We start from the raw sequence: 15,005 nt of genomic DNA on the forward strand, positions 1-15,005 counted from the left end.
TAATTGTAGTAGAAAGGGTTTACGTTAGACACTAATTACTTGTGTATTCATATAACAGATATGTCTTGTGTGCTTACCATGCTGTTGCTGTTGGTATTAATAAAATTTCCAGGGTACCTGGCTGGCTCAGTTGGCTTGACATGCGACTCTTGATCTTGGGGTCAGGAGTAGAGGTTACTTTAAAAAAAATTTTTTTTAAACCCCACAAATTTCCACGTAGTTAGTGCCTTATGCTTTGCTCTTTATATGCATTATCTCGTTTGACTTTCCAAGCAACCTAAGTATTAGCAGCTTTAATTTCCAGATGAGGGAAACATTAGAGAGGTTATGCAACTTGCCCAAAGTCACGCAGCTGGTGGGCAGTGGGCCCTGGATTGAAACCCCAGGTGCATCGGGTTCCAAAACACTTGCTCTCATCCCATCAATAGGTGTCACCCAGTGCCTAACACTGACCTCCAGGCCAAGGGCAGCACAGAGCCATATGACAAGGAGAGTTGATACGTGCTGTGCATTACGATTTCGGAGCTGTGAACGATCCTTTATGAACAGGCTTAATGCACAGGTAGAGTAATATGGCCTAAGACTTGAAAACAAGTTGGTGGCCTTGCTGAGAAGACAGTCCAGCCAGGGAAGTTCTAAGTAATGGCTCAGAGGAGAGACAGTGCAGGTGTATTCACAGAACAGGAAGTTCATATAAGGAAGAAGTATTGGAAAAGAAAATTCAGTTCTCTTATTAAAGAGACTATATTTTATCCTCTTGGCAATGAGAACTCACGGAAGCTTTCTGAGCAAGGGACTGACCTGATGAAGACTGTCCTCAGTGTTCCAGTCAGCGCGGTTTAGGACAAGTGAGGCCTGGGATGGAGGGAGAGCAGGCTGCTGTAGTCTGGCGGAGCAAGGAGGGGTCTAAGTTAATAGGAAGCAGAGAGAAGAGAAAGAATGATGGACACATGAAAGGATGTGACTCCAAGACCACAGCTTATGAATAGTTGTTTAAATACTCTAATTGGAAAACAGAGAAAGACAACAATTAACTTTCTTGGTGGGTCTTCAGAAGGTGTGTCTGTGTGTGTATGTGTGTACCTTAATTTATCCAGGCTGCTCTAACAAAAGCTCCATAGACTGCGTAGCTTATAAACAACATAAATTTCTCTCTCACAGTCCTAGAAGCTGGGAAGTCCAAGATCAAGCGCCAGCAGATTCATGTCTGGCAAGAGCCCACTTCCTGGTTCATTGACCGCCATCTTCTCACTGAGTCCTCAACGTAGGCAGTTTGGGAAGCACTGGTCTGTTTTCTTATAGAAATGACCTGTGGTCATAAAAAGTTAATAGTAATTGAATTTAACATAGTATAGAATTTAATACATTATAGTATAAAGCTAATTCCATAATATATTGTCTGTATAAAATTAATAAAATAGTCTCTTGGTGAGGATGATGAACTCGGTGAGGAAAAAAAAAACAAACCCAAAAGACAAAGAGGAGGACAAATTGGCATAATCCAGTGTAGGCTGTCCAAGGGTCCTCATCACAGAGGTCAGGCAGCTGGTTAGAGAGTGTAGCTGAGAATCAGAGCAGTAAACATGAGAGTAAGAGAGTTCCTGAAGCAGGCTACAGCTGACCCTAGGGCTGCTTGCTCGTGACCAACAACCAGGACACCTGTGAAATTAAAAATCGTGTTTGTAACACCAACAAATGAAACATCAGCCGAGGAAACATCCATGTCCGCGGTGCAATCACAATGTGGAAATGAGCAGCTGGGGATTCTGACTGGGTCACCCCTGAGAACATGGGATCAGAGAGAAGCCCACAAGGCCAGGATTTTAAGGAAACTGGAGCTGCATGAATGCAATTCCTCTGCTTCAGTTTGGCCACTGGGGTTGGCTGTCCTCTCACCTCTCATGGGAACCCCAAAGGCCAAATCCCACAAACTGTGAGAACTGCCAGGAATTGGTCTAGGGAGTAGCCAGAGTGACAAGAAGCTAATAAATTTGAGTCTCGACACCATGCCTGTTGTTGATTTTCTACAACTTCCTTCTCGAGATTTCACATTAAAACATAGCGTTTGTGCTTTTCTTTTTTAATACCATAAAACCAGTAGATAAGAATACGTGTTTCCCCCATTTTGAATTTCACCGGTACATAGTATCCTTTGAAAAGAAAACCCAATACATGCTCATAGGACTACCAAAATTTTCCCATTTTCACAGAGGAACAGAAAATTATAAACTGCCTCATGACTCCTTCCTGAGTCTATGAAATGAGAATCGTGGTTACCTTTAAGTTATTGGACAATCTGAAACTCTTGCCCTGTGGTATAATGGGAACTTTTGTTGGTTACTTACACTGTTGTTTCTTTTCTTCTTAAGATATCATCAGCAACAGCTTTGCCTACATGTGATGTGTATTTCCAGCAACAAGGGAGCGATTTCGTAGTTGACAAAGGCAATATAAGACTGAAGAGCAATCAGAAGCAGAGTGTACATGCTGATGAGAGGAGTGAGGTAAACCATTTCTTCATGGCTGTTGTCTGTCTTGCCGTAAATGAGCAATCCAGTACTGCCCTCAGAACCATGTGGGGCCCGGGTAAGTGCTCAGGCCATATAAGCTCCCAGTATGCTCAAGGATGGAATGGATGAAAGGAGGACACAAAGTCGACGTAATTAGAGCCTCTGTGCAAAACTTCAGTAGCTTACTTTCTTTCAAGACAGGAGTTTCTGGAAAGATGGATTCTGGAGTCGGAGAGTCAGGTATTGTGAGTTCACAATTTTTTTTCATTTTAGAAAGGAAAGATACAGTGCTGAGGAACAGTTCTCCCCTTTGGTGGAGGGAAAGGGATCTGCAGATATCCCTGAGATGGTTCATGGCTTGCCCTGGAATCGGAGGCCTTGGGAGTTGGACAGTGCTGGCCTGAGAGCAGAATGATGCCCCCTCCACAGTACCATGCCTCCAATGGCTTCAGAAGGCCTGAAGAGACCTGAGGACCTTGTAGCAGCCATCCAGCTATATTAGTCAAAGTTGGAGGTGCCTAAGGCCCATTCATTCATTCGTTCATTCATACACTGAGATCTTTATTGAGCGTTCCTATGTGCGTATGCATGAATGGGTGTGTTGGAAAGCAAATGAAATGAGCTGCTAGCTGGCTTAGTCATGAACCTAGCACCTGAGTCAGTTCCTTACATATAAGAGACCTCCTTGAGTGAATGAAATGCTTGGATCAATAACAAAAATATGTAGACATGACGCCTGCCCTTGAGATTGTTGTTGTGGAGATGAGCCATGTACACAAACAACTAATGGCGGCTGGATGGGGTGAGTATCCTAGAAGAGGTACATGTAATGTGAGAGGGACTCCAGATTAAGGGGAACCACCTCCAGCTGAGAGGATCAGAGAAGGCTTCCTGGCTGGTGTTCTTCTTCCTGGGTCCATGCCCATCAATATGGCGGCCTTGCTCTTTCTCTTGTTTCTGTTCCCACACCACATGCCCATGAAGCCTTCTCTGACTCTCTGGGCTTCTCATCCTGAGTCCATCTGAAAGAGAAGAGTGGGGAACGAGTGGCCCCTGCCCTCCCCTGGCTCTCTGTGACGCAGGTCAGCGAACCTCAAATTTTACTCTGCATCGATATTGTCTGGGGAGTTCATTCAGAATGCAGATCCCAGGCCTTACACCTCAAGACGCTGAATTAGGGTCGGGGCCTGGTCAGAACTCTGCCAAGCACCCTGAGGTGATTCTGATACAGGCGGTCCCTGACCGCTGTCCCAACTCTTGCCTGAAACACCACCTCTGTATGATTCATTCATAAAACTTCTACTCATCCCCGAAGACCCAATGCCGATTTATCTTCCTCTGACATTCCCTACCCTGCCGTCTGGACACAGTTCATTGTTTCCCGTCTCTGGCGTCCCAGAGACCAGTAATTTTCAAACTGCAGATTCTGCCTATGAGTAAGCGGGTTATGAAATCAATTGGCTGGGCCAGCTTGGTGCAACAGAACAATACAAAGCAAGGGCATATTTATTTTGGTGAAATTTTGTTTCAGTTTTCTGTACCTGCGTACGTGTGTGCTGAGTCGCTGTCTTCGGTTGGGTTCCCCGGAAACAGACAAGACCGCAGAGCTTCGGGTGCGCAGGCTTTACTAAGGGGACGTTCATCAGGAGAAGCCTGCAGGGAGCAAGGGCAGGGGGCGGGGGAGGGGCAAGCAAAGCAACGATGAGTCTGGGGTAGAGTCTAGCCTTGGCCTGGTCCCTGGGCAAGGTTGGAAGCATAAACCATACAACAGAATTGGCCCCCTTTGCAGGCCTGTTGTGTTTTCGGTCAGTCATGGTTGTGGGCTGCCAGGGAAGATGCCAGCGACCTCCCCGGTGAGGTGGCTCCCATCCAAGGGCGATTCTCAATAGAAGCGGGCAGTGTGAGACAGCAGCCAACAGTCACAGCAGCTGGTGGCTGGAGAGAGGGGCCCGGCGGAGGGCAGTGCTCAGACCCCCAAGCAGAGCCCTTTGTCAGAAATCAGGGAAAAAGAACATGGAAGATACTGAAATACCTAGCTTCTTAGTTCTTCCATCGTCTCTCTTGTGACTTGTTAATGGTTGTTTATTTGCTACTTAATGTCATTTGAAGAAAAGAAATATTAAAAAGCTAAATGATTAGCATGAATTGTACCATTCATCTTTATGTCACGCAATGCCAATTTTCACTGCAAACACGAGAGCATTTGGCTCCTGTGTAATCACTGAAATCACACAGTTTGTATTTTCTAGTCACGTGTGCATCTGTATCTTGTTCTTCACAGAACAAAGGAATGCTGCACAAAACTGACTCAACTTAGTTTTCATTTCACTTCTCGGTTTGTGTCCTAGTGGCACTCCCTACCTTCAGCGTCCTAATGAGTTAGGGAGGGCTGCAAGAAGGGCAACTGGGAGTCAGTCACCTTATCTTTTATTCCTTCCAGTCATCCTTCGGTGTAAGCAGCTGGCCGATACAGGGAAGCCACATGAATAATGTCTTTCTTAGAATGCCTTTGCCTTCTTTCTGCTTTCAAAGCAAGTTCTGGTTGGAACAGAAAGCCTGGCTCCTTGGCGCTGTCAGCACCCTGGTTACTCAGTCATAAATGTAACACATTTGCCTTGTACGCACTCTTAGGCTCACTGAAGACACCGGCATAGTAGGTCCACTTGAATGCTATGCTCACCGGCATCGTGTGAGCTATTTGCAAATGGCGGTGAGCGAGCAAGCACCTAGTGGGCATAGCTCTTCTGCTCACGTGTGCCCTCCATTGTCCCAGGAGACATCACTTACAAAACAGCTTCAAAGATAAAATTATTATTTCAAGATGGTGACAGCAGATCATGAAACAAGCAGGGGGCCCTTCTGCATGGGACCCTCTGCAAGTACACGTGTTGCACACCACGCGGCTGACCCTGCCCATGCGCTTCTTACATTAAGTTCATTGCAAGCAAGCGTGGGTTCTCCAGAATCCTTACTGATCCCCATTCCTGGAGAGATCGAGAGAGATCTACAAAAGGAGATTAGTGGGACAGACTGCAGTCTTCAGCTGCGACAGCTGGTCCCAAGGTTGTAACTGATACTGTCTTCCTCCCTCCTTGCCACCCATTCTAGATTCCTCTCATCCTCAACTAGCACTTCTGTTGGGTGGGATGACTTTGACCCTCATCCCTCCAGGGTCTGAGCCCCTGGTTTCCATGGTCTCATCAGGTTAGGGCATGTAGGGCAGCGCCAAGGGTGTCTTAGTGGCCTCCTCATGTCCTGATTGTACAGCTTCAGCCCTTCCAGTTGTGGTCATTTCTTCCAAGGACTCCTGGTCTACTGGCATGAGGAGCCCAAGTGACCATGCAGCAGCCATAGCTTTAAGGTTTAGTGGAATTCTTTGCTCTTGCCCAAGAATCCAGACATCAAGACCCACAGAGCCTAAAGTTGTAAGCACAAGAAGCCCAAATTCCCATGATCACTCTCAGTGACAATGAGCTTGGCTTGGCTGCTCCTACTTGATTTCCAAACCCATGTTTTCTCCCTGTTGGGGACACAGCATTACATAAAGGCTTTTGCTCTAAGGAGTAAACTACCTCCAGAAGAACACTGTCCCGCCTCCCAGGGTGTCATTTCCAAGCTAGCTGAAGCTGGTGCATCTTTAAGAGGCCCCATTCCACCCCAATCTGAGGTTAGCATCTTCTTTTTTTTTAGATTTTATTTATTTATTCGACAGAGATAGAGACAGGCAGCAAGAGAGGGAACACAAGCAGGGGGAGTGGGAGAGGAAGAAGCAGGCTCCTAGCGGAGGAGCCTGATGTGGGGCTCGATCCCATAACGCCAGGATCACGCCCTGAGCCAAAGGCAGACGCTTAACCTCTGTGCCACCCAGGCGCCCCTGAGGTTAGCATCTTCTGGACGGCCGATCCCATAACTCCGGGATCACGCCCTGAGCCGAAGGCAGACGCTTAACCTCTGTGCCACCCAGGCGCCCCTGAGGTTAGCATCTTCTGGACGGCTTGGTTTGTGTAGGAGCAGTGGATCTTAAAGTCACATGACCACTGCTATACTGCTTTTGCTGTGAAGTGGGTCCCTTGAGCTGAGGAGGTGTTCTGTTTTCCCTCACTGGTGAATCAGACACTCTGAGCCCTCAGAGAGTGGTGCTGACCAAGGCCACAGAGTGTCTGATTCTCTCTTTGGGAGAACACATAACATCCTTTGGTCCGAGGGACCCAACTTCACTATCCTTTAGTATAGGAAATCAGTGTGATATTTGGCGGAATATCTGGATGGTTCAAAGCCTTTGGGGCTATACTGTTAGAGAGACTGAACAGAGAATGAACAGCCTTGGGGCAAGACTGAATTTACACCCCAAATCAATACAAATTACTTCTGTGCCGCCTTCTGTATGGGGATGGAGAAAAATACATTTTGAGTTTCAGTGGCTTTATGTCACATATGAAGGTGGTGGTCACCTGCTCTGGTAAAGATACTCCATCAGGCATAACAGCTGCAAGTGGGGCTACAAGCTGGTTAGGGTTGTATTAAGTTTGTAACGAGGGTACGATGGGAACCACCACCAAGTCCTGAGAGTGGCACTTTGAGGATGCCACTGATTTGGAATATTGTTTTTTATTTGCTATATTGGCTTGGTGGGGAGAAAGTGAAGGAGGATGGGCATTTCACAAGCCTATCACTTGGCATTTCCTACTGTATGAGCTCTTCTGTTACCTTACAGGTCAAAGAGTCAATGGCTACTGCTAAGTAGGTCTATGCCAATTACATATTCAGGAATTGGAGGAAATAATCAATGGGTGGTTCAGTAAAATGCAGTAAATCCATTGTAAAAAGAACTTAGGCCAGGACTTCATATATTACCTGACCCTTACATGCCCCTCTTCTAACAAGGGGACCATGGTGGCACTTTGGGTACCTGGTTTACACTTGCCATGGTGTTAAAGATTCTTTTTTCATGGGTATCTGGCCTCTTTTCAGTCACCAGGTTCTGAGAAGTGGCTCAGATCCAGAACTTGACAAAGCATGTCTTTCCATGGGCGCAGCTGACCTCAGCCTTTCGCTAATTCGTACCGGATCACTTTTGATTATATATGTGAAGCAGTACCTTTGTTGTCTGCTCATTTATCTTGCTCCTAGGAACACCATGTTCTGTGAATCATCTCCAGAGAAGATTCCTATGGGTCAGGCCCCCTTGTCTCCTACTCCAACCTTGCTGCCCACTTTAATAATTGTACCCATCTTGCTTTTGAGAGTTAAGTGATACCCAGCCTTTGATGTCTGTGGTCCTGTCCTCTGCAGTGATACTAAGGAGCTCAGTTTTGTCCTGATGGGTCCTACCAGCCTGCAGAGGATGCTCGACACTGAGCTTTCCAGTGATGCTGATGCCCTTCTCACCAGTTCATTGCTTACTGCCCTGCTATGTAGAGTGTCCACTAGGCCTTCAAGGAATGTAATCAGTTGGTGTGCTTTCTGGTCTTGCATTTTAGATCCATTCTAGTATGCCTGCTACTCTGAGCCTTGTGTCCCTTCCTCCACAGCCTGCCACAGCTGTTGTGGAACCTCTGCTTCCTTTCCTCAGGGCCACAGCTTTTGCCAAGCTTCCAAGAGCTTCCTCCAGCGATATATTGGATCCCTCTCCCAAGGCTCCAGGGCTCTTGCCAGGCGATTAAATCCTACATTACTGGTGACCCCAAATCAACAAGCTCTCTTTATCCAGTTTCATAGTCTGCCTCGTTGGTCTAGCAACCTCAGGACCCGTAGCCAGCCGTTCTTTCCCAGTTGCTAGTGGTGTATGTTAGCCAGGTCCGTTTCGGAGATCCAGCCCTTTGCCAGTCAGACCATGCTGAAACTTGACGCTCATTATCAGGCAAGTGGTCAGGAGGGGTAGCGTAGGCAGAGCCTGAGGAAGGTACACATTTTCTTCCAAGGCATCTGCATCATTTGAGGTTTCTATGGTCCGAGAGCGCTCAGGAGAACCTCAGGGTTCAAGGCTCTCATGTGCCTCACCCATGTCTTAAAAGCCCTCTTCTTCCCTGTGTGGGGCCTGACTTTGGCACAGGTGACTTACCTACACTGAGAATTCAGGCTTCTCTGAAGTTCTGCAAGTCTTACTACTGAGTCCTGTGCCTGGTCTTCTGCTCTTCCCACCATCTAACTAAAGGAGAGGAATCTTTATCTCCAAGGAGGCCCTTTGATTCTCACGCTGGGCTGTGAATTAGCGATTGATGTCCCTGAGCCTGTCATTTTCTCTCATCCAAGCATCAGTGGCGTTCAACAACTATGCCCTATTTCCACAGTCCTTATAATTACTGCTCCCCCATATCTCTCAGTGCCAGAAATCTCCACTCAGCACCCCCCTTCCCCCTGTACCCGGTCCCAGTTCTGCACAGGGGACAGCTTTAGCAGTTGCTCTACTAACCACGTTCCAGGGATCATCGATACACATTACACACAGGGGTCCTCATTGCCAGCTGAACCAAAAACAGTCCTCTTCCCAGATTCCATCTGGGAGTCTGCTTCTAGGTCAACCGTCTGGCACCAACTGTCTCAGGTCAAGTCTAGGTCCTAGAAGCCGAGCCTAAGACTGGATTCAGGTGCATGTGATTTATTAAGGAAGTGTTATTTGGGGAAACTCCATAAGAGAATGACAGAAACAAAACAAGAGGAAAGAGTAAGATGTGGTCTCAGGTAAAACAAACTTTGGATTGATCCATGAAGAAGCTCAGGCAAAGTTGTCCTGTTCATTGAGAAGCCAGGGTCAGCTGTTGATACCCTTGTGTTAAGCCATTGGCTGCGAGCTACCCTGGGGCCAGGGGTGGAGGTGGGGTTGGGGAGGAGGTATAGGAGGGCAGTTCTCCAGAGAAGAAGGAAATGGTGAGGTCTTAGAAGCCACACAAACAGCCACTCAGGGGTGGGTGCACCAACCCGGTAAAGGGGAGCCCCAAGGGGCACCTCCAGTGTCTACTGCCATTGTGAGAGTATATAGACATGTTTACATGTATTAGGTCCATTGGAACCTAATCTGGTTGATACAGTTTGTATTTACATTTCGTTCTCCAATGCAAGATTCTCCACGTCAAGGACTCTGTCCTACTCATCTTCACGTTCCTAACGCAGGGATTGGCATTGAATTGTTACTGACTAAACATTTATCAGATGAAGAGGAGTTTGGGGTAGATCACAGAGCAACTTGAACTCCAGACGAAGTAATTGGGCGTGATTGTGTTGGCAGTTGGAAGGAGTGTGAAACACTTATTGGCAGTGGTGGACAGCGTGCGTTGGACTCGGGAAAGGATGGAGAGCGCGGCCAAGGCCCTGTTGTGGTGATGTGGGCAAAAACCCACCAGAGGCAGAGTTCCGGTAGAGGCTGCGAGCGTGGGGAGGCAGATGCAGAAGTCATTGAAGTATTATCTACAGGATCCAGATGGCCCCAGGCTGACAGCCAGTATACAGACCATCCGGGATGCTAATCGATCAAGTGTGTTCCCAGTTTTATACTTCTGTGCCTCCAAGCAGATAGAAGAGCATGCCTCATATTTGCATGGAAGAAATATCCAAAAAAATAATTCCACGTGGGTCTTCTCAGTGTCATGCGTAATTCAGCAAAGCCCATGAAGTAAGCATGGGAATATTTTCTTTCCCTCCATATTTTGGGCAGAGTCCCACAGTCCTATCTGAGAAAACCCAAGGTCATCGGTGTGGAATTTGTTCATTAGCACGTGGGGTACTTAAGTTTAAAGTGGTTTCCAGTGACATTGCTTTCAAATCAATCATTCTGTACAGTAACATATGTTCCAAGGTTGCAGATTCAGCACATTATCCTCAGCTGCGTTCTGGACAGGGTGCTGCCTGGGGTAATTTATCCGTGACTCAGACGGATCATATACACATCAGGAAATATGTACTTTTTTCCTTTTTCTGAGCTCTTCCAGGACTCGACTCTAGGCAAAGCTGTGTGCATTCCTCTCCAATTTTAGGGCTCAGTGACTTCTGGCCAGGTGCCTGCCCTTCACGTTGTTTTCCGAGAACCGGTTCCTGGAACCCCTGTTACGTGGACTGGACCTGGATTTGCCAGGGTTCTCCCTGGGGCTGGCTTGAGATTTGCTGTCAACAACATTTCCTTGCCCATGGACTTCACCATTGCCATTCGCTACGAAACTCAGGTATCCAGCTTCTTCAGGGGTAATAGCCTGACTGAAGTGCATTCTCGAACTATGAGCTTCCATTCCAGTCTTGCTAGATAGGGTCATCAGAAAATGATTTGCAAAAAGTAGAACATCTGGAAGGCATTAGAAATCAAAGAGTTTCCTAACAATATTAAAACAGCACAGCAAGCCAGAGGCATACATGCTTTATTCCGTGGGGAGGAGCTGAAGTTGAAGTTATGTATCTAAGGTACAGGGTCTAAGGAAGCGGTGATGGAGTGTTTGTATAAGAACAATAGAAAACTAAAATAACACAGATTTGACCCTCCGGGGACTTTCCTCTAAAAATTTGTTTAAAATGTAATAAGCTAACCTATGTGCAGAGATTAAGATCCATGCAGAAGAGACATTTGTTTTACACTTGGAATTTACCCTGAAACAAGAGAAAAACTAAAAGCAGGCTGTTCCTCTTGCCACCTCCCCCTGCTGTTTGAGAAATATCTAAGGCAGAATAGAAACCAAATCAGAAAAAACACTCCATCTAGAGCAGTGGCCCCTAACCTATTCTCTGCATAATCTTTTCTCTGAAAATCTGAAATCCCACAGACCATTTCCCTTGAAAAATATTTTATAAGGCTGGGGATGGTCTCAGAGCCCCGAAGGTTCCTCTAGGGACCGTGTTCTGGAAACGCTCATGGTGTGTTGTATGACCAGAGCTGCTCATCCACTTTGAAACTCTTGATATGACATAATTCTCTATTGCTCACTTATAAATGAAAGCCAAGGAACTTCAATGAACTTAGACCTGAGGAATATGACAAGTCATTAAAAATATGGTATGTATTTTTTAAATTTTTCCATAGAGAGGACACATCTCTGATGTCTTTAAAAAGCATTTCCAAATTGCATGGCTTTCAGAGTATGGCTAATTAGCATATGCTATATATGTACATATATGCATATTTAGACACATATAAATATAGTACCAAATAATCAAATATTACATAAAATTTACATAATGATACATTTACATAATAATATTTATGCAGTAACAGAAAAAAAGGATATAAGCTTTTGTGAAGGATTCCAAATTTCCATTTTTGTTCTATGATCCAGGGTCAGGCTGCATTAATTGACTCTCTGGGAGACAGAGGTTAAAAACAAGGCCTATCAGGGGCACCAGGGTTTTTCCAGCCCGTGGACTAGAGCTATGGACAGAAACAATATTCCGTCTACCTGGGTCGCCATTCAGACTCCAGCGAGTTAGAGCTCAGAGTGAGCCTCTCAGACTTTGCTCCCAAATTTCATTTTCCAAGAGGCCCAGGGGTTGCAGACTCGAGTCCACGTGCTGTCCTTGAGGTGTGTGTCATGCACGCATCATCACAAGGACGTGCTTTTTATGTCCCTGTCTAGCCCGCAGCCGACTGGACTGTCCAGGTCTTGGTTAACCCCCTTGGAGGGAGCGAGCGCTGTCCACGTGAGAGTCCATGGCTACAGCCTCCATCTTTCCCTTTACCGCCGGCTTCAAGGTATGCTTGGGACCTGTCCTCAAACATGGAAGGCTTCTTAGAATTTTGTTCATCTATCAGTAATTTGTATTGAAGAACTAAGCAGGAGGAGAGGTGCATTAAAGGAGACGGTGACATTTACTAAGTGCTTGCTGTGGGCTACACTAAGCTTCACGTTTATGGTTATATCTTATCTTACCAACAACTCTTTGAGGTAGACTTTCTCTTCATCAGACGAGGAGGGAATTGAGAATGAGAATACTTGGAGACCTGCCCCAGTCTCGTAGCTAATGTATTGCAGAACCAGTATTCTAGCCTCCTAATTCTCAGTGTGGAACATTCCTTTCCCATTCCCCAGATAGGCCTGGAGAGGTGAGAGAGTGAACCTACAAGAATAAGAGTCCAGTATTCAGTTGGCATTATCTCAGCTGAGAGTCTATCAGGTAAAAAACCTACTAACGTTGAGGCCACTAATTTTGCGTCAGAGATTTGTGGCAAAATAAAACAAGAGACCCTGTTGAGATGAGCGTGATGGATAGGATGAAGGACATTTGTTGCATCCTTTTCCCCGAGCAGTCGTGACAACCCGTGGCTAAAAGTTTCTANGGAGGGAATTGAGAATGAGAATACTTGGAGACCTGCCCCAGTCTCGTAGCTAATGTATTGCAGAACCAGTATTCTAGCCTCCTAATTCTCAGTGTGGAACATTCCTTTCCCATTCCCCAGATAGGCCTGGAGAGGTGAGAGAGTGAAACGCTACAAGAATAAGAGTCCAGTATTCAGTTGGCATTATCTCAGCTGATAGTCTATCAGGTAAAAAACCTACTAACGTTGAGGCCACTAATTTTGCATCAGAGATTTGTGGCAAAATAAAACAAGAGACCCTGTTGAGATGAGCGTGATGGATAGGATGAAGGACATTTGTTGCATCCTTTTCCCCGAGCAGTCGTGACAACCCGTGGCTAAAAGTTTCTAAGCCTTGCTATTTGGCACAGTCCTATGCAAGAGCCACAGAGAGATTCTGAGAGGGAATTTGCTGTCCACCGTACCCACCTGAGCCGGTCTAGACCTGGCCTCCACCCCACGGTCGAACCCGCTTCAGCGCATGGGAGACACCACCAAACACCCTGGCCGCTTGGGTTATATAACTGTACTTTTGTCACTGAGTTGTTGCTTTATTTCTCTTCATACAGAATCGTGCTGCTTCCCACACCCATCTGTTTAGAACCAGATGTACAGTATTCCATAGATGTCTATTTTTCCCAGCCTTTGGAAGGAGGGTCCCACGCTCATTCACACATCCTGGTTGATTCAGTAAGTATCACAGAGCAACGGGGGAGCTGCCTTCCGAACTGAGCCCCGTTATCATTCTAGTTTTAGATTCCATGGTGCAGTGTTTCTTTAGAAGTATTAATGAGTTTGTTCCATTGTAAAAATCACTGATTCTCTGTAAACGTCACCTAAGACCAATTGCAAACCTTGCAGAACAGCCCGCATCAGCAACGGTCGCAAGTGTTTTGCGTATTCTGTTGTTTAGTCTTCTCGACAACTCCGTGAGCGAGGTACCGTCATTGTCCCCACTTTATAGACCACAGAACTGAGGCACAGGGTCAGAGGCAGTGAGTGAGGAGTCAGCAATCAAAGCTAGACTCCCTGATGCCACAGCCCCCTCTCTGAGCCACCACGGCGTCCTGGCATTGCAGAAAGTTCGGGGAGAAATTCTGCCACTTTAATTGTCATAATCTTGTAAGTTCCGCTCTATACATACCGTGTTTTTATATCCTTGTGATCAGAGCGCTCATACAAGTACGTAGACAGATATTTTTCAGTTCACATTATATCATAAGCATTTTTTTATGGTGCTTATGTGTCTTCTTATCATTTTTAGCAACGATTCGTCATAGTTTCTCAAATGACTTCTTTCAGCGCCTTTCCCCCACAGAGTTGGGCCATGGATGTTCCTGCCAAACCTCTCACTCTGTACGCAACTTCAGGCCCAGGCTAGTCCCCGGGCAGAGTTTGGGCACTAAGGAAATTTAAGCCTTCATTCACCTATCTCTTCCCTACTCATCAAGGTTTATGGCTCTTGAAATAGCCTGTCAAATTAATTTCTGGAAAGTATTCTCCGTTAACTCTCAGGATCATCAGAAATATGTGGAAGTATCAGGTACATTCCACCTTCAGTAGAATTGTAGAGACTTGTGTGGGATTTGTTTTAAATAATTTTGAGGATAAAAATTAAAATAATTTGTTACAATTGCATTTTAAAATATTTGTGAGGGGGCACCTGAGAGGCTTAGTCAGTTAGTAGTTAAGTGTCTGCCTTCGGCTCAGGTCATGATCTCAGGGTCCTGGGATCGAGCCCACATCACACTCCTTGGTCAGTGGGGAGCCTGCTTCTCCCTCACCTGCCGCTCGTCCTGCGTCTGCGGTCCTGTGTACGTGCACACTCTCTCTCTCTCTCTGACAAATAAATAAATAAAATCTTCAAAAAAATATTTGCAAGAATCTTCTAATACCATAATTTAATTGGCAAATCACTGTACTGCAAAGTTTTATTTGAACACAGCTATAGCCAATTGTTCAAAGATTTATTTTTTTATGGGTGGGGGGGCAGAGGGAGAGGGAGAGAGAATCCAATCCCCCCTGCCATGGGGCTCCATCTCATAGCCCTAAGATCATGGCCTGAGCTGAAACCAGGAGTCGGACAGGGAACCAAGGAGCTACCCAGGCGCCCCTGGCCAGTTGTTTATGTATGCTTTATGGCTGCTTTCAAGCTACAAAGGCAGAGCTGAGTACTTGCCACGGAGGCCTTAGGACCCACAAAGCCAAAAATATTTCCTGTCTAG

General features: G+C 46.1%; 1 protein-coding gene across 2 annotated transcripts in view; it reads left to right on the plus strand.

Moving 5' to 3' along the window:
* LAMB4 (laminin subunit beta 4) overlaps positions 1-15,005 on the plus strand; it is a 101,532-nt gene that overhangs the window by 41,452 nt on the left and 45,075 nt on the right. For both annotated transcript variants that reach the window (XM_034666331.1, XM_034666338.1), the window contains 4 exons: positions 2,370-2,504; positions 10,481-10,666; positions 12,062-12,177; positions 13,350-13,470. In XM_034666331.1, the coding sequence (XP_034522222.1) occupies positions 2,370-2,504; positions 10,481-10,666; positions 12,062-12,177; positions 13,350-13,470 (558 nt within the window). The remainder of the gene's footprint in view (positions 1-2,369; positions 2,505-10,480; positions 10,667-12,061; positions 12,178-13,349; positions 13,471-15,005) is intronic.

Source organism: Ailuropoda melanoleuca, chromosome 1 (assembly GCF_002007445.2).
Source record: "Ailuropoda melanoleuca isolate Jingjing chromosome 1, ASM200744v2, whole genome shotgun sequence".
Lineage (NCBI taxonomy): Eukaryota > Metazoa > Chordata > Mammalia > Carnivora > Ursidae > Ailuropoda > Ailuropoda melanoleuca.